Source organism: Malus sylvestris, chromosome 6 (assembly GCF_916048215.2).
Source record: "Malus sylvestris chromosome 6, drMalSylv7.2, whole genome shotgun sequence".
NCBI lineage: Eukaryota > Viridiplantae > Streptophyta > Magnoliopsida > Rosales > Rosaceae > Malus > Malus sylvestris.
This window is the reverse complement of record NC_062265.1, coordinates 23,756,081-23,781,188: the sequence shown is the minus strand read 5'-3', so window position 1 is coordinate 23,781,188 and position 25,108 is coordinate 23,756,081. Positions and strand designations below refer to the sequence as shown.

At 40.1% G+C, this 25,108-nt stretch overlaps 2 protein-coding genes across 3 annotated transcripts in view; one reads left to right on the top strand and one right to left on the bottom strand.

Annotated features, from left to right (window-relative positions):
- The window catches only part of LOC126625318 (uncharacterized), a 47,502-nt gene that overhangs the window by 9,400 nt on the left and 12,994 nt on the right, over positions 1-25,108 (bottom strand). The window lies entirely within an intron of this gene.
- The window catches only part of LOC126625317 (uncharacterized), a 46,082-nt gene continuing 37,079 nt past the window's right edge, over positions 16,106-25,108 (top strand). The window contains exon 1 of one of the 2 annotated variants that reach the window (XM_050294406.1): positions 16,106-16,587. In XM_050294406.1, the coding sequence (XP_050150363.1) occupies positions 16,206-16,587 (382 nt within the window). In that variant the 5' untranslated portion in view covers positions 16,106-16,205. The remainder of the gene's footprint in view (positions 16,588-25,108) is intronic. The other variant, XM_050294405.1, reaches the window with a different exon arrangement.

Here is a 25,108-nt window from a genome sequence, read left to right as displayed (position 1 = left end):
CTTGTTGTCATTGGCATTCATTGATTTTTCAAAATTCCACTTGTCTTGAAACCTGGCAAATGAGTTGTGTTTTTGTGTTCGTGTCGTTTTCGTGTCATATTTGTTATCTTAGCAGATTATATCGTGTCAAACCCGTTACCTCAACGGGTTCTTAAAAGGTGACCTGATAACGATCCGACTCGTTAACGGGTTGTGTCGTTCGTGTTGGGCTAATAGGTCATGCAAGAAATTGCATGCCTAACGTCTAGACTTGAAAAATGGGTCTTATTAGTGTCGTTTATGTGTCATACCCGTTATCTTGAGAGGTTTTTAAGGTGTGACCCGATAACGACTCAACTTGTTAATGGGTTGACCCATAACTTGTTATTTTTGTATCATTTCATGTCCGATTAACAAGTCATGTAAGAAATTGCGAGCCCTTGTGCCCTAAATTTTCCAAATTACATGCCCACCGCATAATTAAACTTGGATAAATTAAAGTGCAAATTCCTCTTGTCTTGTGCTGTAAATTTTCCAACTAAGACCCAAAGAATACTTGTTAAACTTCCCTGAAAATACGAAGAAAAAATCTTTGAATCACTTTCATGGGGTGGAGTCATTGGATTTTGGTAGAATGTTGCTATTTATATTGATATTAATGTAGTTGTCTCTCAAATCACAATCTTTATAATATGAGAGCACGAGTGGAAATTTCCTCTGCTTAATTTGGCAATGTATAGGTTACGTGATTGAATTAGTCTTATTTAACGATTCTTCTATTAGACCTTGATTCCATGAGGCTTAAGTGATGGAAACCTAAAGTCTATCTGCATTTTTCTCTTAATGATGTGGATGCGAGGACAGTATAAATTTGTGAAAAGTTCAATATTTAAGTAGTTGTGTCATAATATAAATTTAATTCTATTTTGTAGTTTATGATGAAATTATATATATTTTAAGTATAAGAAGACACTTATTTACTAGAAATATAATAGATTTACTTAAATCCGCTTAGGCATTGCCTAGCCATCTAGGTGCCAGGCCCTAACCAACCGCCCGACTAGCACTTAGCGTCTTTTAGAACCTTGGTTTTTCAAAATTCCACTTGTCTTGAAACCTAGCAAACAAGTCGTGTTTTTGTGTTCATGTCGTTTTTGTGTCATATTAGTTATCTTAGCAAATTATATCGTGTCAAACCCGTTATCTCAATGGGATCTTAATAGGTGACCCGATAACGACTCGACTCGTTAATGGGTTGTGTTGTTCGTGTTGGGTTAATAGGTCATGGAAGAAATTGCATGCCTAATGTCTAGACTTGACAAATGGGTCATATTGGTGTCGTTTATGTGTCATATTAGTTATCTTGACAAGTTTTTAACGTGTGACATGATAACGACTAAACTCGTTAATGGGTTGACCCATAACCTGTTTTTTTCGTGTCATTTCATGTCCGATTAACAAGTCGTGTAAGAAATTGCGAGCCCTTATGCCCTAAATTTTCCAAATTACATGCCCACAGCACAATCAAAACTTGGATAAACCAAAGTGGAACGGACAATAATGGCTCAATTGAGGTCAAAGATGGTCAAAATGATATTCTTTTAAAACCCTCTCATCACTCCTTATCAAATCTTCACTCACAAGGTAACTCCCAATTATTCTTTTCAAATTGGGAATAATTGCAAAATTAATTGATTTTTTTTTTTAATCAAAGCAAAATTAATTGATTAATTACCTAATTGATTGCAAGATATTATTTGGCATAATATCTTGAAATTAGAGCCAATTTCCACCATAAGTGGCGGGTCCCTATTTCTCCGAATAGGACCGGCCACACCCCTATATATAGCCCCTAATTTCTCCAAAAACCAACCTAAGTTCATTATTCTCCTAAAATTCTCTAAACACTTTCTCTCTCAAATTCTAACTTTGGCATGGGATACTTTTCGGCCAAAGTCCCCCCCATTCATCGTGGGCGCATGAGGCTCTTGGCCTTGATCTTAGGTGTTAATTGTTTTGTAGGTGCATTTTCGTCCAAGAAGAAGAAGGTGAAATTTGCATCCACAAATTAGTGCTTTCATTGAGAGTTTTGATTCACACACTCGTAAAAGACTGTCGCATTCAAAGTTTCTAAGTTTTTTTTTCATTCGTAGATTTTTCGTATGTTCTTATTCCTAGATTTTTTTTATACAAAAATTCTTTGAATAAACGTAACAGAAAAGTACAATGACAAGAGATTCGAAAACCACGACGAACGAAAATTCCAATGTTCAAGAATTTGGATCACAGCGATCCATGAGGCTTAACGCGATGACAAGTGGAGTGGCACCATCGTAGTAGCCACCATCGTGGCCACCATTGGCAAGTCTACAACTCACAGTGAGCAGTAAGCCTAGGCACTAAGGGCAGCCCAAGCAATTGCCCCAGCAGCGCAAGCCCAAGTAAAAGTGGGCATAAAAACAGCAAAACTACAAAACCGTATGAAAAAAAATTGAAAAGAACCTTATTGACCGAAAAAGTCAACTTTGAGTCAAAAACCGAATCGGACCATTCAAACCGATTCTGGTTCCGATTTCAAATGAACAAGAACCGGTCGGAATTGAACCGAACCGTTTTGTTAATAATAAATAAATAAATTATATATATACACACATGTCATGGCATAATAGGTTGAAAAATTAGGTTCACTAAGTTGCAAGGTAGGTGATCCCAATTAGGGCTCACACGGCCTCACCTTCACCTCTCTCACACGGCCTCACCCCTCACATTTGCATTCCCATATTTCACATAGCTGACCCTCATCTCATCCAAAAATATCAGCGATTCCTCAGGCAACCCACAACCTCAGCTCTCTGCGATGACCCTCATCATCCCTTTTTCGTGACAGCTCACGACTCTTTGTCATCCGTCCTTCGTCCTTGGTATTTTCTCTATCATTTCTCATATTTGAGATTAGGAATATGATTGAGTTCCATTGGTTTTCCATTCTCTTTTACCTGCACTATATATGTGTGATTAACACTATCTAATTGAGTTATGTAACTCCTGTCCTGCAGATGGGTTCCTTGCTAGTGTTATGAGTAAAGGTATGTAACATGATTTGTTCCTTTTTTTTTGGTTCCATATTGTTGGGTTGATTTCTATCACTTCATGGTTGGATTGTTTCAAATTTTTGATACCTGAATTAAGATTTGGTTCACCCACAACTCCAACTCTCGCAGCACAGACTTGTTGTGGACTCGCCAACAACTCCACCTGTTTCGAGATATCTTTGGACCAACCTCTAATTTTTGTTATAATTGTTAATCAGATATGTTGTACTCTCTAATCCAAAAAAAATAAAATGAAATGAAGTTAAATTAAACCTGTATTTGTTCATGCGAGATGTGGATGAACATGTGGAATTGTTTTGGGATTTTAAGAATTGATAGGTTTTTAAGTGTTGGGTTCTTTTGTTTCAGATTATTTTGGAGTATTTCTCTCTTTAAACTTGCATATAAATTATTTAGTAATTAATTGTACTAATTTGTGTTTTTGATAGATCTAATGCTTGTAATTTGTAATTCAAAAACACTTGAATGGTCACTGGTGTTGGATTTGTTGCATTTTGTTTAGTGATTTGTATCTTGTTATGCAATTTTTTGACCCGGGTATCTGGTATATTTTTTGTGTGGGTTACTTGATGCAATTAGGTCATTTGGAGGCTCCCCTGTACCAAGTTGTGTGACTTCTCAACTGATCTTTCTTCATTTGCTATGTGAGTGTTATTTTTTTGTTTTATTGTTAGAATCTGCTCTAAGTTTTGTACTCGGGTTTTATACGGCTTTGCTTATGTGAATTTCAAATTGATGCTGCTTGGGGATCAGTTTGTGGATCAATTTCCATATGTATGTGAATGACAAGATACAAATAATTTATGATGATTTGGTGTATTTGAATGCTACTTTAGAAGATGTATTTGAGTGCATGATGATTTGGTGTTCAAATAATATAGTATCCGGAATCGTAAACCGGCAAGAACAGAATCGAAACCGATGTAGACCGAATCGTACGGTTCTAATAATAAATTTAAGTGGAACCGTACCGAACCAAATCGTTGATATTTTAAGGTTTCGGTTCTGGTTTAGAGGTGAAATCCCACCGAATGGCACGACCTAAGGCACGCCAGCCCAAGTGGTGCAAAAAGCAACCAAGTACCCCGCGCCACTTCAAACCACAAGGGCCCGAGACCAAGCCCAACTCCCACGCGTGTCGCACGTGGAGCAGCCCACTCCCGTGGTGTCCCAAGCAGCCCAAATCGGTCCAAGATCAGTTCAACCGTTCCGGCTACAAATTTCTAGGCCGACAATTGAAATGGGGGCATTTTCACCACATTTCTTCGCTAATTTGACATTTCCCAACTCAAATCTCACGCTTGGAGTCTACCATACTTCCACTACTTAAGGAGACGCATTTCGTCCAAGCTTTTCCAACCCAAATGGTGAACAACACTTGTCTCAACAAGTCATAGAGTTGACGAACACCCTCGCACAACAGACTACCTTGGTGAATTAGCTCTTGTAACGCATCGAGATGCACCATGCCTTTGATGAGGTGTCTCGAAGTAGGACAAGGAAAGACGAAGAACTTCTCCAGCACCGTCCCAGCAAGCAGCCATTTGACTAGCCACAAGTCGAGCGTTCTAGCTGTGTACACTTCCAATTGGGCCTCCGAGATAGTCTATACTCTCGTCTTAGAGCGCGGAGGAGTGTGCATTCTCGGTTAGGCCCACGGACGAGCATACACTCATGGTTGGGATCATACTTCGATAATCAACATGAGAACTTTTCCAGGCGAAATGTTCATTTGCGGCTAGGCTCGCAAAGAACATCTTCCACCTCACATCGAAGTAGGTAGCATGACAGACGAAGGGAAACAGTCATTCAATCCGGGTCAAGTTCAACCGGCAGCCCGCAAGGAATTCACTCGCCTGTTAGAGATGTGCCAAACACACCACAACCGTGGCATAGACGAATCGATCACATAGAAGAGTAGCCTAGACCAGCAAGTCAAGACTGGGGGCAGTCGAGAGCTCAGCTACCCCTAACAAAGGCAAATTCAGGAAGAAGTAGATAGACTCTTGACCGAGTGATTGCATGACTTCCAATGCAACGAGGTTACTGATGAGGCACTACAACGGGCATGACCAACATAAGTAGGTCATCATTAACAGACGAGATCGAGCAGGTATTGCCTCGACACAAGTTTAGCATGCCACATTTCACATCTTTTAAAGGAGATGGAGATCCGTAGAGACACTTGAAGCACTACCGAAGCACGATGGTCCTTTATTGGAACAATAATACCCTTATATGCAAGATATTCTCAACCACTTTGCAATGCGAGGTGTAAGATTGGTTCCACACCCTACTGCCACAATCCATCTGGGGTTTTGATGAGCTTTCCTTGGTTATCACTAAAGAATACTCATCTTACCGCTTGATCAAGAAGAAGTCCAACCATTTGTTCAATGTGAAGAAGAGTCCAAAGGTGTCGCTTCGCACTATGTGAAGAGGTTTAAAGAAGAGAATGTGAAGATAGTCGGATGTGATGACTCGATAGCAAGTGCAGCCTTCTACAAAGGACTCCCAGCAGACCACCTGCTGTTTGGAAAATTGATCATGAAAGAAGATCTAACTTTGGCAGACTTTTTCGCTCTGGCAGAGAAGCATGCACTTTGGGACGAGGCTCGGTGAGAAAACAAGGCACTCGAGCAACCTCGAAAAGAGTTGACAATAGCTTAAAAGAAGGATGACGAAAAATGGTACAACAACAAAAGCAGGCAGGAGGCCAAGCGTAGGGACCGATCCCCGACTAAAGAAGGCCTGACAACCAAGAACTATTTTAAGTTCTCGATCCCGATCCACCAAATCCTTCATGACATCAAGAGCGAACCTTGGTCCAAACTGCTGAAATAATCAAAAGGAGATACTTCCAAGTTGGACCACTCCAAGTACTGTACATTCCACCGAGATCCCGGTCACACAATTACAACTACTACACTTGGAAGAATTACCTAGAGAAGCTCGTGAAGGAAGGCAAGGTCGACAAATACTTGGACAAGCTGGCTGCGTAACCTAGAAGGAACACAGATGTCGACGAAGAGCCGCCTAACAAGACGATTCAGATTAACAGCATCTTTGTTGAATCTGAGCACTTGGGAACCACCATCAATTATAAGAAGAAGAATATATTGGTTTAGCAGGTCTAGGCAGTTAACACCCAACCTGGACCCGTAGTTGGCTTCACTAGCAGGATGCCGAAGATGTCGACTTCCCGCATGACGACGAACTGGTGGTATCTCTCTAACTAGCCCACGCTATAGTCGACAAGATGATGGTTGATAATGGAAGTGCAGTCAACTTGCTTCAGCTCTCAGTAATTTAGAAGATGGGCATGGAAAACATAATCATACGTCGAGCGGAGGTACTTACCGGATTCAACGGACACACCTCGATTGCCATTGGCCACATCACACTTGACGTGAAAACATAGCCAGTTGTCTCAAAGTAGACGTTCATGATAGTAAGCGACCAGGCTGCATCTTTCGTCAAGTATCAAAAAATCCAATTCGGCATCCTAAGAGGAGGAGTCGGAGAAATCAAGACTGACCAGGCTGCATCTTGATGATGCATTATGCAAATACTGAAGGAGTAAAAAAAGAAGTTCTTTACCCTTGTAGAGGCTACTGAGGTCCAAAGGGACAACAAAGCTACCAAATAGCAATTACAACAAGTAGATCAGGAAGATGGTGTCCAAACCCACGTGCTAGCAAATGAGATGGGATGGAAACCCGAAGAGCACGCCAAGCACATCATTCTTGATACCCAGCAACCGGAGAAGACTGCTAGAATTGGCTTATATCTAAGCTCGAAAGAAAATGAGGAACTCACGTTTTCCTTAGGAAAAATCATGACGTCTTTGCGTGGTCACCTTTCGACATGCATGGCATCGACCTCAAGATAATTTACCACAAGCTGCACATCGACCCCACTGCTAAATCGATGATCCAAAAAAGAAGATATTTTGCACCCGAGCAAGTGATGATCATCGAGGCAGAAATTGACAAGTTATTGGTGGCCGGGTTCATAGAAGAGGTGGTGAACTCAGCATGGTTTGCCAACGTCCTGCTAGTAATGAAGAAAGAGAAGGGTAAATGGAGCGTTTGCGTAGACTACACCGACCTTATCCAGTTCCCCGAATCGATTTGCTAATAGATTCAACTTCTGGGAACTAGCCGCTCAGTTTCTTGGATAAATAATTTGGCTACAACCAAATAGCCATGTATGAGCTCGACAAGGAGAAAACCGTAGTCGTGATTGAGCGAGGCAGCTACTGCTACAAGGTCATGCCTTTTGGCCTCAAGAACGAGGGAGCCACTTACCAAAGATTGGTAAATATGATGTTCAAGAAGCAAATTGGAGTAACCATGGAGGTCTACGTCGACGACATCATGATGAAGGGCAAGCAGCGGTCAAACTACATATGCAACTTGGCAAAATCTTTTGATATCCTTAGAGAGTACAAGATGAAGTTCAATTCCACCAAATGCATATTTTGATATCTTTAGGCAGATTCTTAAGGTACCTAGTAACCTAATGAAGAATCAAGGCACATCCCAAGCAAATTTGAGCAATCCTAGAGATGAAATCTCCAACTACCTTGAAGGAGAACCAAAGCTTGACTAGACGAGCAGTCGCCTTCAACTGCTTTCTCTTGCAGTCCACTGATCGATGTAAGCCTTTTTTCAAAGCTATCAATAGGGCACAGCGAGACAAATGGGATGATGAGTGCGAAAGAGCTTTCCAAAACCTGAAAAAGTATCTCACCATCACCTCCCTTACTATCCAAGCCGGAAGCAGCGGAGAACTTATACATTTACTTGGTAGTCTCGGAAGTAGCAATGAGTTTTACCTTCATACCTGAAGAGCTGGGGGTTCAACTACTGGTATTTTACACTTCTAAAGCTCTTCTCGATGCGAAAACTAGATACTCGAAGATTGAGAAATTAATTTTGGTGCTAGTTGTTGTGGCTCGGAAGCTCAGACTATATTTTCAAGCTCACATAGTCATCATCATTACTCAGTATCTTTTACAATCAATCCTACATGGTCTGGACACTTCTCAACGAGTGATGAAATGGGCATTGGAACTTGGCCAATACAGTTTAGTTTTTCGGCCCCGCACGACGATAAAGGCCTAAGCCTTGGCAGACTTCATAGCAAAATTCGTGCCTAGCCTAGGCGACGTAATAGAATGGCCTAACGATGCCCTAGAGGCAGCTGAGCACGCTTTAGTCACGCCTACTCCACCTAATGGAGACTTCTGGCATTTGCATGTTGATGGCACATCCAACTATAAGGGCTTGAGAACAGGCGTGATCATTGTTACCCCAAACTATTCGATACTCTAACAAGCGATCATTCTAGTCTTCAAAGCATCTAACAATGAAGCAGAGTACGAAACCCTACTAATAGGCCTTTGAATGGCAAAAGATTTGACGGTGAAAAAGTTCGCAATTCATTATGATTCCCAACTAATCACCAGCTAGACTATTGGGGAGTACACAGAAAAGCATCCAAAGATGGCGTAATACCTAGAGAAAGTACGAAAACAACTAGAGACATTTCAGACTTACACTCTCATTTAAGTTTCATGGCAGATAACGCCCACACGGACGCGCTAGCCGGCTTAAGCTCTGCCTTCAACCACTAACTCAAACGTTCTATACCAGTGGAGTATCTAGACAAGCCAAGCATAGAGACGGATCCAGTAACCGAGGTGTCACAGGTTAGTACAACTCAAAGTTAGCAAGATTCCATTATAGACTACCTGGTTAATGGCACACTCTCCGTGAAAAGATTGGAGTCTAGAAAGCTCCAAATAAAGGTAGCACATTACTACATGTGGAACAACATTCTAATCCGAAGATCTTACACTGGACCACATCTCCACTACTTAGCACCTCCCGACGACTTAAAGGTTCTAAGTTCAATCCATGAAGGTGTTTGTGGAAATCACTCCGGAGGTCGATCCTTGGCACATAAGGCCCTTAACGCAGGTTATTACTAGCCTACCATGCTTCAAGACACTAAGGAGTTAATACAAAAGTACGATTGATGCCAACGCTACAAGCCAGTACCAGCGCTGCCTGCCAGCGAACTACACCCACAGATGAGTCATTGGCCGTTCATGTAGTGGGTGATCGACTTGGTAGGGCCAATGCCTCCCGCTACTAGAGGCAGAGGCATGATGATCGTGGCAATCGATTACTTCACCAAATAGGTAGAAGTAGAGCCCATGACAACCATAACTTAAATAGACAAATAACGCTTCATATGGAGGAACATCATTTGCCGATTCGACATCCCTCAATCCATCATCACAGACAACAGCCCGCAATTCGTAGGCAAAGATTTGGCGAAATTCTTCCAAAAATATAGCATCAAGCAACACATGTCCACGCCAAGGTATCCTCAAGAAAATGGGTAGGCCGAAGCATCCAACAAGACGATTCTTGATTGCCTCAAGAAATCCCTCTTCGACAAGAATGGAAAATGGCTAGATGAACTCCCAAGATGTCTATGAGCGTATTGCATAACTAAACGACGAGTAACCGGTAAGACTTATTTCTCTTTGGCATTTGGTTCAGAAGCAATCATTCCTCCCAATGTCATCATGTCGAGTATCAACACTCTACTACCAAGCATTAAGCAGAATAGTAAGGAGATGGCCACAAGCTTAGATCTGGCATAGGAGAAACGCGAGTAGACCATCACTCGCATCGCAGCCTACCAGCAGCAGCTCATCTCCAACTACAATAAAAGGGCCAAGATTAGGCAGTTCCAAGCCGGAGATCTAGTCCTAAGAAAAGCCTTCATCACTACCTGCAGATAAGGTTTCAAAAAGATGGATCCTATCTGGAAAGATCCGTACAAGATTAACAAAGTAAGAGGAAATGGTAGTTACACCTTCGCCACCATAAACGACAATTAGATTGAAAATCAGTGGAACGCCTACAATATGAGGAAGTACTATGTGTGACATCTTGCTACATCAAAGCCCGAAGACTCAAGCATCTCAACGGGCACCACCTCACGAGCCAAAGATTATCCAGTTATTATGCAGTCTATACTCTACAGCTAAGTTTTCGTTCGTTTCACTCGTGTTTCAATGAGGAATTCAGAAGTAATTTACAACTTTGCTCAACTACATGTTTACAGCAACTGATCATTCCTGCACTTTAAAAGAAGATTGTGCCCTTCTTAAGGACTCATCGTAAGAATTGTGCCCCCAATGGAACAACCATGCTCTTCAGTGTGAAAGGGTAAACCAATTCCCTGACACCTACATGGGCTTGCTCTTCAAGGCAGGATGATAAACTTTAGCTGCTCTAGTATAACCAGGTACACGATGGCTTGCGCCAGGATTTTTAGAAGTAGCCACAATGGTCTTTTTCAAGGCTTAGCTAACTGAAGGATTTTGGGTCTCTTGGTCTAATATGCAAGGAACCGGGCCTGAAAGACGAATGAGGCACATTAACCAGTACATCCTATGGATGGCTGCCCTGGAACCCTAAAGCTGTTACCGAGTGCACTATGATAGCCTACGGTTTCCATAAGACTGCCTATGGCTTGCCCTTTGAGCAGTAAGTCATATTAAACTTATACAACCGCACGTTTTTGTGAAAGATTAAACAAGTTAGCGTGCATATACGAAGCTTCATTCATTGCCGACATGCTATGTAGTCGATAAGCTTTATTTCTGCCAAAACATATAATGATCTACACCAATTCCTAAAGTGTTGTGATACTTACTACGCAACCTAAAAAATTGGTTAAATAAAGTATGTTGTGATGCAGGCCACACATGTCAAAGGATTGAAGAAAGCCATGGTTAACAACCAAGTGGTCACGCGGACTAGTCTGCTTCTGTAAGTAAGGCGTCCGGCTGTTGACCCTATGGCTAACAACTTTGCAAAAGTTCTACACCAACACCTACGGTTACATAGGCTACGCATGCCTGTCCGCTTATAGAAAAGTAGCATGCCTGCCGCTTGGACATCCCACAACTACTCGGTCGCCACACGAAGATGAAGAAAAGCCAGGGAAGCGAATTTATTAAATTTTCTAGCAAAATTGATAAACAACTAGCAAAGACCGAATGAGTTCAAGCAAAGCAAAAAGCAACAAGGAAAACAAAGAAAATCTTAAAGGCTATTTAGAAAACTACTCTTTAGCAGCTTGGACACCCAAGATTACTTGGTCGCCACACCTTCAACAGCCGCGACACTCTCAGCAGCAACATCATTCGACACTTCACCCTTGACTGCCCCAGCTTGGGCACCAAATTCTCCGACTACTTCACCAATGGAAGCCTCAAAAGTAAAGACAAGCAAGTTTTTTGGAGACATAGAGAAGTTCTCGAAGTCCTTCCCAGCAAACTCAAAGTCAGACGGCCTACCGAAGAGATGGTATACATGACCCAACTTGTAGAAATTTGCTTGACTCTAAGTAAGCGAAGCCTTGAGCCCAGCTTTCTCGCCTTTCAACTGCTCGTTCTTCTCGAGCAGACCACCATTAGCATGCTGCAACTCCTCCACTTCATTCTTCAGACTTTTGTTGATCTTCAAAGCACCTTGGAGTTCTAACACTTGGGGTTCAAGCTTATCAATGACTTTCTTGAAGTGGATCACTTGATTATAAGTAGCAATCAACTCTTCATCCTTTGCATAAGCAGCGGAGCGGAACAAAGCTCAGAGACGACACACTCAAGATCTTGAATCTGAGGTATGTAACATCCAATATCATTCTCTACACTTTCATACTTAACTTGGATCGTGTCAAGCCTAGTCTTCAAATTCACGATCTCTTAGTGAGTAGTCTCAAGCTGTAGAGAAGTAGGGGCAGATTTCAAAGCAACAAGCTCAGATTTCAACCTCTTGATCTTTTTGGCCAAGGATTAGGCTTCGGCTACCATAGTCTTTGCCACCCCCTTGGCAGCCTTGGTATCTTATTGGTCAATGAGCATAGACTCGGCTGCTAGAATCGTTGTTTTTTGTATCATAGCAAGCAGAGCAGTCTTCCCATACTCGATCGTATGCTTCGCAAAGGAATTTGGGCAAACAACTACTTTAACGCCATCAATAAACTTGGCACACGTATCCATGTCTTCAAGCAGATCTAGTTTTAAGAGCGCACAAATCTCAGTAGCTTCCCTGGAAATAGGTTTGGTGGATTTCTCACAACTGCCCACACAAGTAGTCTCTATTTTCTTAGCAGTCTCAGCAATGAGGGGACTGGGTTTTGGCACCACTTTAGCAGCAGAGTCCACCTTATCACTTTTCATAATAGCAAGTATCTCCAAAGATGAACCAGACTTAGCCCCCGACGGACTTTTTGGCACAAATTTCAACACTGGGGGCATGACGGATCTTCTACGTTAAACAATCATATCAGCAATCAAACTAGCCACCTTTAGAACAACAGGCGTCACTGGCGCAAATCTAGCAGCCTCATCTTTCTCGCCCTTGGAGGAAGTTAAGTTAATCACAAGCTTAGGGGTAATCGGCGAACCCTCGCGAGCAACGGAAGAAGTCTTTGGCTTTTTCTCAGCCGGCATATCTTAAACAGGCAGGAAAGATTTCTTTTTCCCACATTCACTTGCAGCAGGCTCCACAACGACGATCAGACAAGCTAGTGCCTTCACTTTGATCCATTTTATCTTTTCTCTCTGGGGCAGCCTATCTTTCTCCCGACGAAGAAGACTAAGCAGCCAATGCCACTCACGGTACTCAGAAGAGATACCTAATGCAACATCCACCTTCTTCATATCCAGAGAAGTCTTAGGAGTTGAGCCGAATTCCGAATCTACATGAGTAGATGAAGATAATCAGTAAATTAGAAGGCAGCTTAGAGACTAAGTAGTCTACTTACTGGTGATGAAAACAGTCGGAACATGTAACTCAGGGGAAGAATCAGACTCTCACTCTCCACTTATCTCCAAAGTTTCTTTGGCCAATCATGATTTCCCATGCTTGAATGATCAAATAGCCTATAGCGGGATCGCAGCTGCCAAACTCCCTTGATGTGGCCTATGTCCAAAAAGTACCAGAATTCATTGACAGTTAGATCCATGTCAAAGAATTGGCTTAGATTGAGGAACCTTACCATCACACGAACTGTATTCAGAGAACATTGAGCGGGGGCACACTTCATGGAGCAAAGCACATCTTGGAAGAAATGTGGCATGGAAAAGTAAATCCCAAAACAAGGTAGTATGGGTGAAATTTGATGGCTCTCCGAGCCCCACTACATGGCTCACGTTGCTACTATCCTTGACATGCTTCACACGCACCCTTGACGAAATGACATGCCTATAAGCCTCATGAAAGTCTCTAAACGAGTCATTTGAGCTAATTTTGAAGTGAGCAGCCTTGAAATAGCCTACCTTACTCAAAGACCCGCCTTGACGATACAATTGTTACACGCCATCATCAATTTTATGGCTCGAGGAAGACATGCTCGAAGAAATTCCAAAAAAGATGCAAGGAAAATTCGTTAGACGACTGCACAAAAAAAAAAAGATGGGTAGGCTCAGCTCACCAGGCCCTACGGCCTAAGACCATAGGACCCAGCAGCAGCGCCAGGCCTTACGGCCTGGACCGCACCACTCTACTCAGCCTAATAAGTCTCTCGACCCAAATCAAAAGCAAGGGCCCTTTAGCCTATTCAAGCGGGCCTAGCCTAGCGACCCATATGCCCAACAACTCTCTGCCATTTTCTCTCTCTTCTCATGCATAGGCTCGAGCCCAACAAAAGAAACAAAGAGAGAAGAAAGGAAGCCTGCTTCGGCCTATCACCAACTTGGCCCATGCCAGGCCCAGTTGCCCTAGCGCCTAGAATCCTGGCCCAAGCTAGCCACGCGTTGAAGCCTTAGGCTCGCCGCCAGCCCTCGGCCCAAGCTGAGCCACCGTAGCACCATGCTACCCACGACAACAGTGCCATGGCTTATCCAAGACACTTTTCACACCTTCTCGATCCCTGTCGAGCCAAATTTCAAGCCCCGAGGCTCCCAAAAATTACGAAGACGAGGAAAAATTAATTTTTTTCTTACCTTGGTGCGGCATGAAGACAAAGAAGACAATGAAAGACAGTCTTTTGCATGGGCAAGTGTAGAAGATTGCTAGGGGAGGGGAACACATATCCTCTAGCTTTCTCCCTCTTGTAGGGTAGAATAAATTGCTCTCTGAAGTTGATTTAATAATCTACTTAAGGTAGACTTAAATAGACTTTAGAAGTAATTTATTTCATTTTCCTAGAAGGATCTAATTTCCAATTAAAAAGTGAATCTACATCAAAACAGGAAACAATCCTCTTTGGTAGAATGTTGCTATTGATATTGATATTAATGTAGTTTGTCTCCCAATCACAATCTTTATAATATGAGAGCACGAGAGGAAATTTCTTCTGCTTAATTTGGCAGTGTATAGGTTATGTGATTGAATTAGTCTTATTTAACGATTCTTCTATTAGACCTTGATTCCACGAGGCTTAAGTGATTGAAACATGCAGTCTATCTGCATTTTCCTCTTAATGATGTGGATGCGAGGACAGTGTAAATTTGTGATAAGTTCAATATTTAAGAAGTTGTGTCATTGTAATGTAGCGTTTCTCTATTGTGAATGTATACTCTTGTAAAAACCCCATAATTTGTAAAAGAAAAAAACCCTATTCAGGCATACTGAGATTTAGCTGTAATGATTCGTGAAAATATAAATTAATTATAGCTGTTGTTGTTTGGTAACATATTTTATATATCGTGATCAACTTTAACATATAGTAGAGTACTTATGCTCAGCAGGAATTCGATTCTCCCTCTTTACTTCTCTTAATAAAACCTAAAAAACAGATATAATTATTTGAAGAACTGGAGAGTTTTCCAGTAATATTAGATTAGATATCCTTTACTTTTCGTGTCGAATAAAATTTAGGGCCTGTAATTTGAGTGATTCGAACAAACCTCGTTTATCATGTTCAACGTCGCCCTGCCCCTTTGATCAAGTTGAGTACTGATCATGACAAGAAGTCAAGTTAGCCTCATGCATCATTAGTTGTAAGACTATCAAAAGCGCGTATAATCGGTCACAATTGCAGATAACACACGATGACCAATTATATACTTCTTTCAGCTGACTAAACTTTTGAGTGTTAATATTGCCTTCTTTCATGGGGCACATGAAGGGCACTGACATAAATTATTTCAATTAATTTGGCTTTGAAATTTCTACAATATAGCTTTTGTGCATGATTTTATAAAAATTAATAATATAATTTTTTTTTATCATTGCAAGTTGCTCTTATGTTGGAGAAAATATATATATCATATTTTCCTCTGCACTAGCTACAGAATTTCTCCAACTCACTGTGGTTTCATAGGATTTTTCTTAGATGATTTAATGTAGGGAGTTTTAACGAAACATTTTCGGTATTGTTCATTTTAACGAAAAATGACATTTTTACTTTAAAAAGTCATTCATGATATTATTCACTTACAACACATTTTTTGTCCTTTTGATTAAAACTCAACGTTTTCAAGTTTTTTCATTAGTTTTTCTTTTAATGTATGTATTTTTAAAACGACGCCATTTTTACTATTAATCTTTTATATCAGAATCAGAATTCAGTTTTAAAAATGCAATTATAAACGAGACTAATAAATGAGAACAAAAATGAATGAGCATTAGTAACGTAGGAGAAATTTTCAGTTGATAATAACACTTTCACGAAGTATTGCTAGTTTACTTGCATTACACATTCGACGAGTAATGACCAATTCCAAAATTATGTTCTGATTTCTTGTTCAACATTAGTTTTGCTTATACTTCGGGGTCCCCTTAGTGATAAAGACAGTCTACCAAGCACAAACTACAGGTCAATTCAGAGACTTGTACACCTTTCGTCCATCCACTCGTACAAGTTTTTGACCAGCCAGGCGATTTAACATGTCTGCACCACATCTTTACCCAATTAACACTCCATATGCCAGTAGTCTCTCTAACTACGTTATATAGCTTCTCTAATCTCTATATATACACCTTCCAAACCCTAACATGTTGCGTAACTCCCCCCCTCTCTCTCTCTCTCTCCCTCTCTCTCTCTCTCTCTCTCTCTCTCTCTCTCTCAACAATGTTGAACTCTTTGCTTTCTTTCTTCAATAACATCAAACCAATAGATGACAAGCTAGAACTTAGGAAACCCTACGTAAAAGATGTTGTATACATAGATGAGTTAATTAGTAAGAAGCCCTTCTCGAGGAAGCAAAAAGTTAATGGCAGTTGCACTTGCTATGAAAATTCGGAACCACTGATCAAGGAGGAGTTAGAAGATGGGAAAAGAGGGGTGATTAGAGTGAAAGTCAAGATGACAAAGCAAGAAGCAGCACGGATGCTTTCGAAGTGCAAAAATGGAGGCATTCTTGATTTCAAGGATGTAGCTTGTGAGCTTACACAGATTCCGACAGGTCGTATTACTGTTCAGTCGTCTCCGGCTAGCAGTTTATGTGTTGTAGGTCCAGTACTGAAGACCATTTCTGAAGAATTCTAAGAGTTGCTTATTTGTAATTTTTAGTGTCGGAATTTTTTAAAATTATTGGTATTACTAGCCCTATTGATTAGTACGTACCATTAGTTTTTTCTACCTTTTTTTCCTATACCTATAGTATTGTGGGAGGGGAGATTCGAACACAAAACTGTAAGTGTATAGGTATGTTGCCGTGAGGGGTTTTTTTTTGTCAAAAAAGGGCATATAAATATATTGTAAATATTAGGAATCCTTTATTAGGAAGGATTAGTGAGTCCTTTATTGTTACCTTGTAGAAGAAAGATTGTATCTTGTATATATTTTTCCTTTATGCAATACAATGAAAATTAAGCCGTGAAATTCTATTTGGCATCAGAGCCAAGTTGCCGTAACGCTAGAAACTATAAAATGATATTTTTCTTCTGCTGTGTGCTTGTCCGACTTGTTCTTGCACTACCTCTTATAGAAATCAGTTGGGCCGTGACTGTTGGAATTATAGCAGGCTTGTTCTACTGCTGTTGTGCCTATTCAAATTGCAGTAGCTTTGTTTTGCTGCTGTTGTAAGTTGTGTTTTATCAAAAACCGTGGGTGCTGTGAATTGTGCCATGTACATTGGATTTGCACAGTGAGATCTTGCTACTGTCGTGTATGGTGCTGTGTGCTTTTGCAATTGTTCCGTGAATGGTGTACTGTGTTCAGTTGCTGTAACAATTTGGTCGTGCCATCTATTAGCTTCTGGCTATGCCGTGTGGATTGTAGCACCTTGGATTTTGTGCCATTTGTCTCGATTGCAGCGTGGATTCTTGGTGTCAATTGAAGCTTTCAATTGTTGCCTTGACTTCTTACTTTCAATTTTTTTTTTCTCTTTTTGACATGAATTATTGCTGTACTTAAGCAATTGGAGGATAGTCTGCTGCTCTGCCGTGTGAATTGCAATTTTGAAACGAGAACTCTGTGTGTTTTCTTGCAGCGTGTGATTCCGTAATTTGTTTGGTACTATAATTGCCGTGTATCATTATCGTGTGTGTGATTACAATGACCAATAGAGGTTGGATTTTAGATTTCGGTGCAACGGATCATATGATGTATGATAGAACTTTGTTTCAGGCCATGAAAGATCCTCATAGAAAGTGTGTGGCAATTGCCAATGGTACTACTGCTGCTGTTATTGGAGCGGGAACAATGTTTTTTACACCCTCTCTTTCCTTACATGATTGTTTATTGGTTCCATCATTGTCCCATCACTTATTGTCTGTACCTTAAGTCACTGAACAATTGGATTGTGTTGTATTAATATATCCTTCATTTTGCTTGCTTCAGGATATTCAGACAAAGGAGATCATTAGGCGTGGCACTAAGAGAGATGGGCTATATTATGTGGATGATGTGGTTCCTGGAAGAGCTGATTTGGTTCATACGTCACATAATGGTAATCTACAGAAGGTATTGTTATTGCATCGTCGTTTGGGGCATGCATCGTTCGGTTATTTAAAACATATATTACCTGATTTGTTCAATGGTATTGAAGACTCAGAATTGAAATGTGAAGTATATATTTTAGCCAAAAGTCATCGTGCTTCATTCCCTCTAAGTATGAATAGAACATCTTCTCCATTTGCGCTAGTGCACTCTGATGTGTGGGGGCCTTCCCCTATTAGTACTACTTCGGGAATTAAATAGTTTATTACATTTGTTGATGATTGCACTCATATGACGTGGGTTTATCTATTGAAACATAAAAATGATGTTAGTATGATTATTCGTTCTTTCTCTCAAATGGTGGCTACACAATATTCCTCCGTTATTAAGGTTCTTCGTACTGATAATGGGGGAGAATATGTTAACTGTGAGCTATCTACTTTTTTCCGTGATCAAGGAATTCTTCATGAGACAACGTGTTCGTATACCCCACAACAGAATGGGGTAGCTGAGAGAAAAAACCGTCATATTTTGGAAACTGCTCATGCATTGCTTATTGGTGGGTTTGTACCCAAGAATTTTTGGCCATACGCCATCACCTATGCCGTGTATGTTATAAATCGCATGCCATCTCGGGTTGTAGAATTTCGTACTCCACTCCAAGTGTTGACGAAACATGTTCCGGTTGTTTCTACCAATACTCTCACTCCTCAAGTGTTTGGATGCGTTGCTTATGTTCATATTCACAAGATTCATCGTAGTAAATTGGATCCTTGTGCGCTTCGGTGTGTCTTTGTGGGTTTTGCATCCCACCAGAAAGGTTACAAGTGTTACCACCCTGCAACTCGCCACATGTATATAACCATGGATGTGACTTTCTCTGAGTCAGAATATTTTTATGCTCCCGTCTCACCACCCTTCGATCACAAGGGGGAGAGTTCTAGTTGTGATCTTGATGGTGTTTTTGAATGGTTGGATGTACAAAAGGTAACGGTTTCAGGGGGAATACATGGTACCGTGCCGAGTGATGCAGTTGATGCTCGATCTCCTTTTGCCAAAGAGCCTGTTGTGAATGGTTAGCAACTTCTCACCGAAGAAGAGGCTGCCAGTTCGTGTGTTAGTGATGCAGAAGAGGAGTGCACTGATGCTCAGCCAGCTGTTGCCGAAGCAGCTTCCTCTCATCTCTCTAGCTCAACAGTGCCACTGTCCAATACATCTTCTTTGGATATCCCTGAGGTAAGCACTAGTGATACTCATGTAACTAATGATGTTATAAGTACATATAAATTGCCACCAAGGCAAAATCGTGGTGTACCTCCTGACAGGTTCTCTCCAGAGGGAAAAGTGAAGTATCCCATAGCCAATTATGTGTCTTGTAAAAACCTTTCATCTGAACGCCAAGCTTGGGTGAATAATGTGGATTCAATTCAAGTACCAACTCGAGTAGAAGACGCTTTGAAGAGTCAAGAATGGACCGAAGCAATGGATGAAGAGATGAGGGCATTGCAGAAAAATAATACATGGGAAGTAGTTGAGCTGCCAAAAGGAAAAAAGCCAATTGGGTGCCGATGGGTTTTTACAGTTAAATACAAGGCTGACAGATCACTCGACATGTATAAAGCAAGGTTGGTGGCGAAAGGGTATACTCAAACAAACGGAGTTGATTATCAGGAAACTTTCTCTCCCGTGGCTAAGATGAATATGGTACGAGTCCTTATCTCACTAGCTACAAATTTGAATTGGTCACTGAAACAGTTTGATGTAAAAAATGCGTTTCTTCATGGACATCTAGAAGAAGAAATGTATATGGATTTTCCTCCAAGGTATAGCAACGGAGGAAAAATGGGAGTGTGCCGATTGTAGAAGTCCCTTTATGGGCTTAAACAGTCACCACGTGCATGGTTTGGGAGGTTCACTCAGGCTATGAGAAAGAATGCGTATTTTCAAAGTCATTTTGATCATACTTTATTTGTGAAGCGGAGAAATGGTAAAGTGACAGCCTTGATTATTTATGTAGATGATATGATAATAACAGGTGATGATTTAGATGAAATTATCAAGCTTGAGAAGAACCTTTATGCCGAGTTCGAGATGAAGAGTTTGGGTGACTTAAAGTATTTCCTTGGTGTTGAAGTTGCTCGTTCGTCCAGAGGTATTTTCTTTTCTCAACGAAAATATGTTCTAGATTTATTGAAGGAAACAAGTATGCTTGGGTGTAAACCCGTGGATACTCCTATTATGGAGAAACATTACTTGGGAATTTATCCGGATCAAGAACGAGTGGATAAAGGCAGATATCAGAGACTAGTAGGAAGACTAATTTATTTAGCTCATACTCGTCCCGATATAGCCTATGCAGTAAGTGTGGTGAGTCAGTTTATGCACTCGCCGAATGTGGATCATATGGCAGTTGTTATGCGAATTTTGGCTTATTTGAAGTCGGCTCCAGGAAAAGGAATTTTGTATAAAAATTTAGGTCATCTGAGGCTTGAGGGATTTACTGACGCTAATTGGGCAGGTGATGTGATTGATAGGCATTCTACTTCTGGATACTTTACGTTTGTTAGTGGAAATCTAGTTACTTGGAGAAGTAAGAAGCAAAATGTGGTGTCAAGGTCTTCAGCTGAGGCCGAATTCAGAGGTATGGCACATGGGATATGTGAAGTTCTTTGGTTACGTAAGTTACTTGGCGATCTAGGTTTCAAAGCAAAGGAGGCAATAAGCTTGTATTGTGATAATAAGTTCACACAGGAGATTGCAGAAAACCCGGTACAACATGACAGAACAAAGCATGTGGAGGTTGACCGTCACTTTATTAAGGCAAAGTTTGAGAAGAAAATTGTGTCAATACTGTTTGTGAACTCAGAAGAGCAACTCGCAGATATCCTCACTCATGCCGTGTGTAGTAGGTTGTTTGGTGACTCACTTGTCAAGTTGGGTATGTGTGATATCTATGCTCCAACTTGAGGGGGAGTGTTGTCGTGAGGGGTTTTTTTGTAGAAAAAGGGCATATAAATATATTGTAAATATTAGGAATCCTTTATTAGGAAGGATTTGTGAGTCCTTTATTGTTACCTTGTAGAACAAGATTGTATCTTGTATATATTTTTCCTTTATGCAGTACAATGAAAATTAAGTCGTAAAATTCTATTAGGTAAACACTCTTAACTGTTTGAACTACAAACTTCTTACAGTTTTTAAGGCCTTTAGCCTATGTCGAAGTAGTTATTTTATTACCTGTGGAATTTCACTTGAAATTTGAACTAATATCGATTTTAACTGATACGATATCTTTGATTTGATGGAATTTTACTTGTAATAAATTCTACCTGATCATGCAGGCTTAAGCTGTAAATACAGTCTTCAAAATTACAGTTTGTACAGTTTTTGAATGGGTTTAATTTGAAATTAATTGAGTTCAAACTTTTACCCAAACATGGTTTGGAAAGGCAAAACAGTAAGACATATCTGTGGATTGGGTTTTGATCTTTAACAATTTGTCTTCAGTTCAACTTTGTGGGGGTGTCCACTGATCAAGAGCCAACTAGCTATTGTTTTGTACTGTGAGAGGTTAAATAGGAGTGTGTGCTGCTATAGTATTACGGTCTAGTAGTATTTATCTTCAGTTGAAGTGAGATGTCTTAGGTTCGATTCTCGCCAAAGGCGACTTTAAACTACATTATTGCTAGCATGTTGTGAGGCTAAGCCCATTCTTTTCCCCTTAATGTAAATAATATTGTTTTTTCAAAAAAAAAAAAAAGGAGTTTGTTTTTTAAAATTTTTTAACCTCTCATTTAGCAGGACGGCTTGAACTATACTATTTCAATTAAATTGGACAAGTATCATGGCCCATGTTTGATGCATCGATAAAGATTATCCCCTGAAATCAATAGGTATTCAAGTCATTCATTTGAAAAAAATGGGACGATCATGATACTTCATAAAAAAAAAATATAAATTCTTGATTGTACAAGTTGGAGCAACTTGTTCTTTCTTAATGTCTCGATTCAACGCCAAAAAATTTAATGTCTTCGAAATTATGAAATAAATCAAACACCTAGTCGGTATCAGATATTAATAATTGATAACTGAGTTTGTGGCTATTAAGTATGTTCATTACTAGCAGAGCTATCACATACTTTTCTCGGCGTTTTGGCTAAGATCAAGGGTAGGAGACTAACATGAAGGCCACAGATTCCTTGAAATTTATGCGTGTCAACTTGCTACGTCTGGTTGATTAAATTATTGAAATAGACTGCTAAACTACAAATCTGTGTGGAATTAGTTAATGCTGGTGCCAAACTGGCAATAGTTTTGAGACATGTCATATCACTTGCTTCAGTTCTTTTGGAGTGACTGTAATTTTAACATAGAAAAACACACTTGAGAAAATTCTGTAACCCTCCCAGGTAGCTCTTTCAAGGTTAATTCTATGGTAAATTACATTTTACCATCTTAACTTAACTTTTGGATCTCATATCAATCTCATTTCTCATCTTTTAAATATTGCAATGTCATACATCAACTTACGAATTCGTTGTAATGTCAAAGCTCCGTCAACTTTTCTATTAAATGTTGACGTGGCAGATGGAGGACCTCCTCCCTAGCCCAACTAAATTAAAAAATTAATTAAATATTAATAAATTAAGAATTTCTTTTCGAAAAGAATTAATGAAAAAAGAAAAACACTCTTCTTCCCACCTTAAATCCACCACCATGAACTCGAGTCGAGCTTTCCGACCTTGTGCACTGGAAGCTTGCCCATGCAAATGGCTACCATTGTTGCCACTGTTTGAAAATTATGAACTGGCGAACCCAATGCTGCATCTCTTGAACCCTCCTCGTCTCGATCCGATCACGGCCTCTGACCAACCGCTCCTAAGGCCATCTCCAACCAAAGGGTCCCGAGGGCCAGATGGTCAAAAATAGCTCGAAAACCGTTTCCAACCGAGGGCTAGGCCAGAGGGCTGTGGAATCTGAGAGGGTCCCACGGAATCGGAAAGGGCTAGAGGGCTGGCTGCAAGCTGCAGCTAGCCAACCGGGGGCTGGCCAGAAAACCGCTTATTCATGTTGGTTAACCGACAAGAATTCTTAAAAAGAATTTTGAATCCAATGGCTAGCTGGCGCCAGTTACCATTGGATTCAAATATATATATATTTAGGTTTTTTGGGCCTTTTTTAAAAAAAAAATCTCAAAAATTCTATGTTTTTTCCCTATAAATACCTAAACCATTCATTCACCATTCCTCACAACATTTTCACCATTCCTACACCATTTCAATTCTCATATTTTCCTTCCTCTTTCAAAAATCTATCCTTCAATTTTTTTCAATAATTTTCAAATTTAATTTGTAGTTTTTATATTTAATTTGTCGTTTTTAAATTGTAGTTGTAGTTTTTAAATATAAGTTGTAGTTTTTAAATATAAGTTGTAGTTTTTAAATTTAAGTTGTTGTTGTTTTTAAATTTAAGTTGTTGTAGTTTTTAAATTTAAATAATAAATTATGTTTGGCCCTATGGCCCTCGGTTGGAGACGGTTCTTTGTGACAGGGCTAAAACGAGCCCTCTGGCCATTTGGCTCTCGGTTGGAGACGGAGGCAAATATGGCCATGTACTCTCATTAAAATATTAATATCTTTGAGGATCTTGGAGGGCTAGAGGGCTAAAACGAGCCCTCTAGCCAGCCATCAGTTAGAGATGGCCTAATTGACTGGAGCACGCAGGCCTCGCTCCAAATCGATTGCCGTTCCTGATTCGATCACCGCTTCCAACAAGCTAGCAGCGCCAGTTCGAGGCGTCGTCTTCCTTGATTACTCTGCCTCCCTCAGTCGCGCTTGAAGCACTATCTCAATATTTTCAGGCAAGATCGAAAAGATTTAGAGATTCTTGAAGAATCTCGTATGGGACTGGACACCCTCATCGTCGCAATCGGAGCAAACCCACATGTGGGTTTTGTGGTTGGGGTAACGATCAATAATGGTGAAATTTGATAAATTAGGGATTTTAGCTTGTTGGGGTTTCTGAATTTTTTTTTTTGTAAAGATGTGAAATTGGTGTTGCTTTTGCTTTGTTTGATGGATTTGGATAAACAAAGCAGATTGCCTACATATTCTGATAAATTGCTTTGTATGGGATTTTTGTTTTTGTTGTTTCATTATGTTTGAGCTGAGAAGGAGGAGGAGTATGACGACGTCGTTGGGTAGTAGTGGTGGTGGTTGTTGCTGGTGGTTTGAGGAGGAAGACGGCGGTGGCAAGACGTGGGTTAACTGGAGAAGAAGGGTGAGGGTGATGGTTAGTAGGCGTGGGTTTCATATTTTTTTTATAAAAATATTTATATGATTTTATTTTTAATATTTAATTAATTTTTTAATCTAGTTAGACTAGGAAGTGGGTCCACCTCAAGTCATGTCAGCATTTAACAGAGAATTTTAAAGAAAATTTGACGGAGGTCTAACATTGCAACGAATTTGGAAGATGAGGTATGACATTGTAATTTTTAAAACATGAGGTATGAAATTGTAGTTCGATCCATAATTGATGTAGTTTTGTGTAATTTATCTTTAATTCTAACTATAAACCCTAAAATTAACTCAGAGAGCTCTCTTAGGGTTCATTTTAATAAGTATATATGATGAGTTGGAAGAAGTGATTCGAACGGCAAGCGCTGAAGTCTTATTAGTGAATTTTGGTTTTCCAATGTTTGTTATGGGCCCATGATATCTTTTCCGAAAGTAAATGGCGAGATGAATCTAACTCACTGCTTTTTAGTGACAGAATACACGTGTTGGCGTTTTATATCGTTTAAGGGTCAAAAATAAATTTTATATTTATTGGGTGTTTTGAGTAATTTGAAATTTTCCTTTTTAATTCCTTTTGCAACTAGAGTTTTCTCTAAGATTTTTTAATAGACTTTTAGGGTTGCATTGATTCAACTTTCATCGTATTATTAATTAAATGAGAGCTTTTCTCAATTCTTTGGATTTCCAGAGTCTTATCAAAGAAGACTCGTTCGTGAACCCTTAACCGGATACTTTTGTTGTGTCAATTGGTATCTAAGCCTCAGGTTTTTCGATTCGATGGCAGAGGAGCGA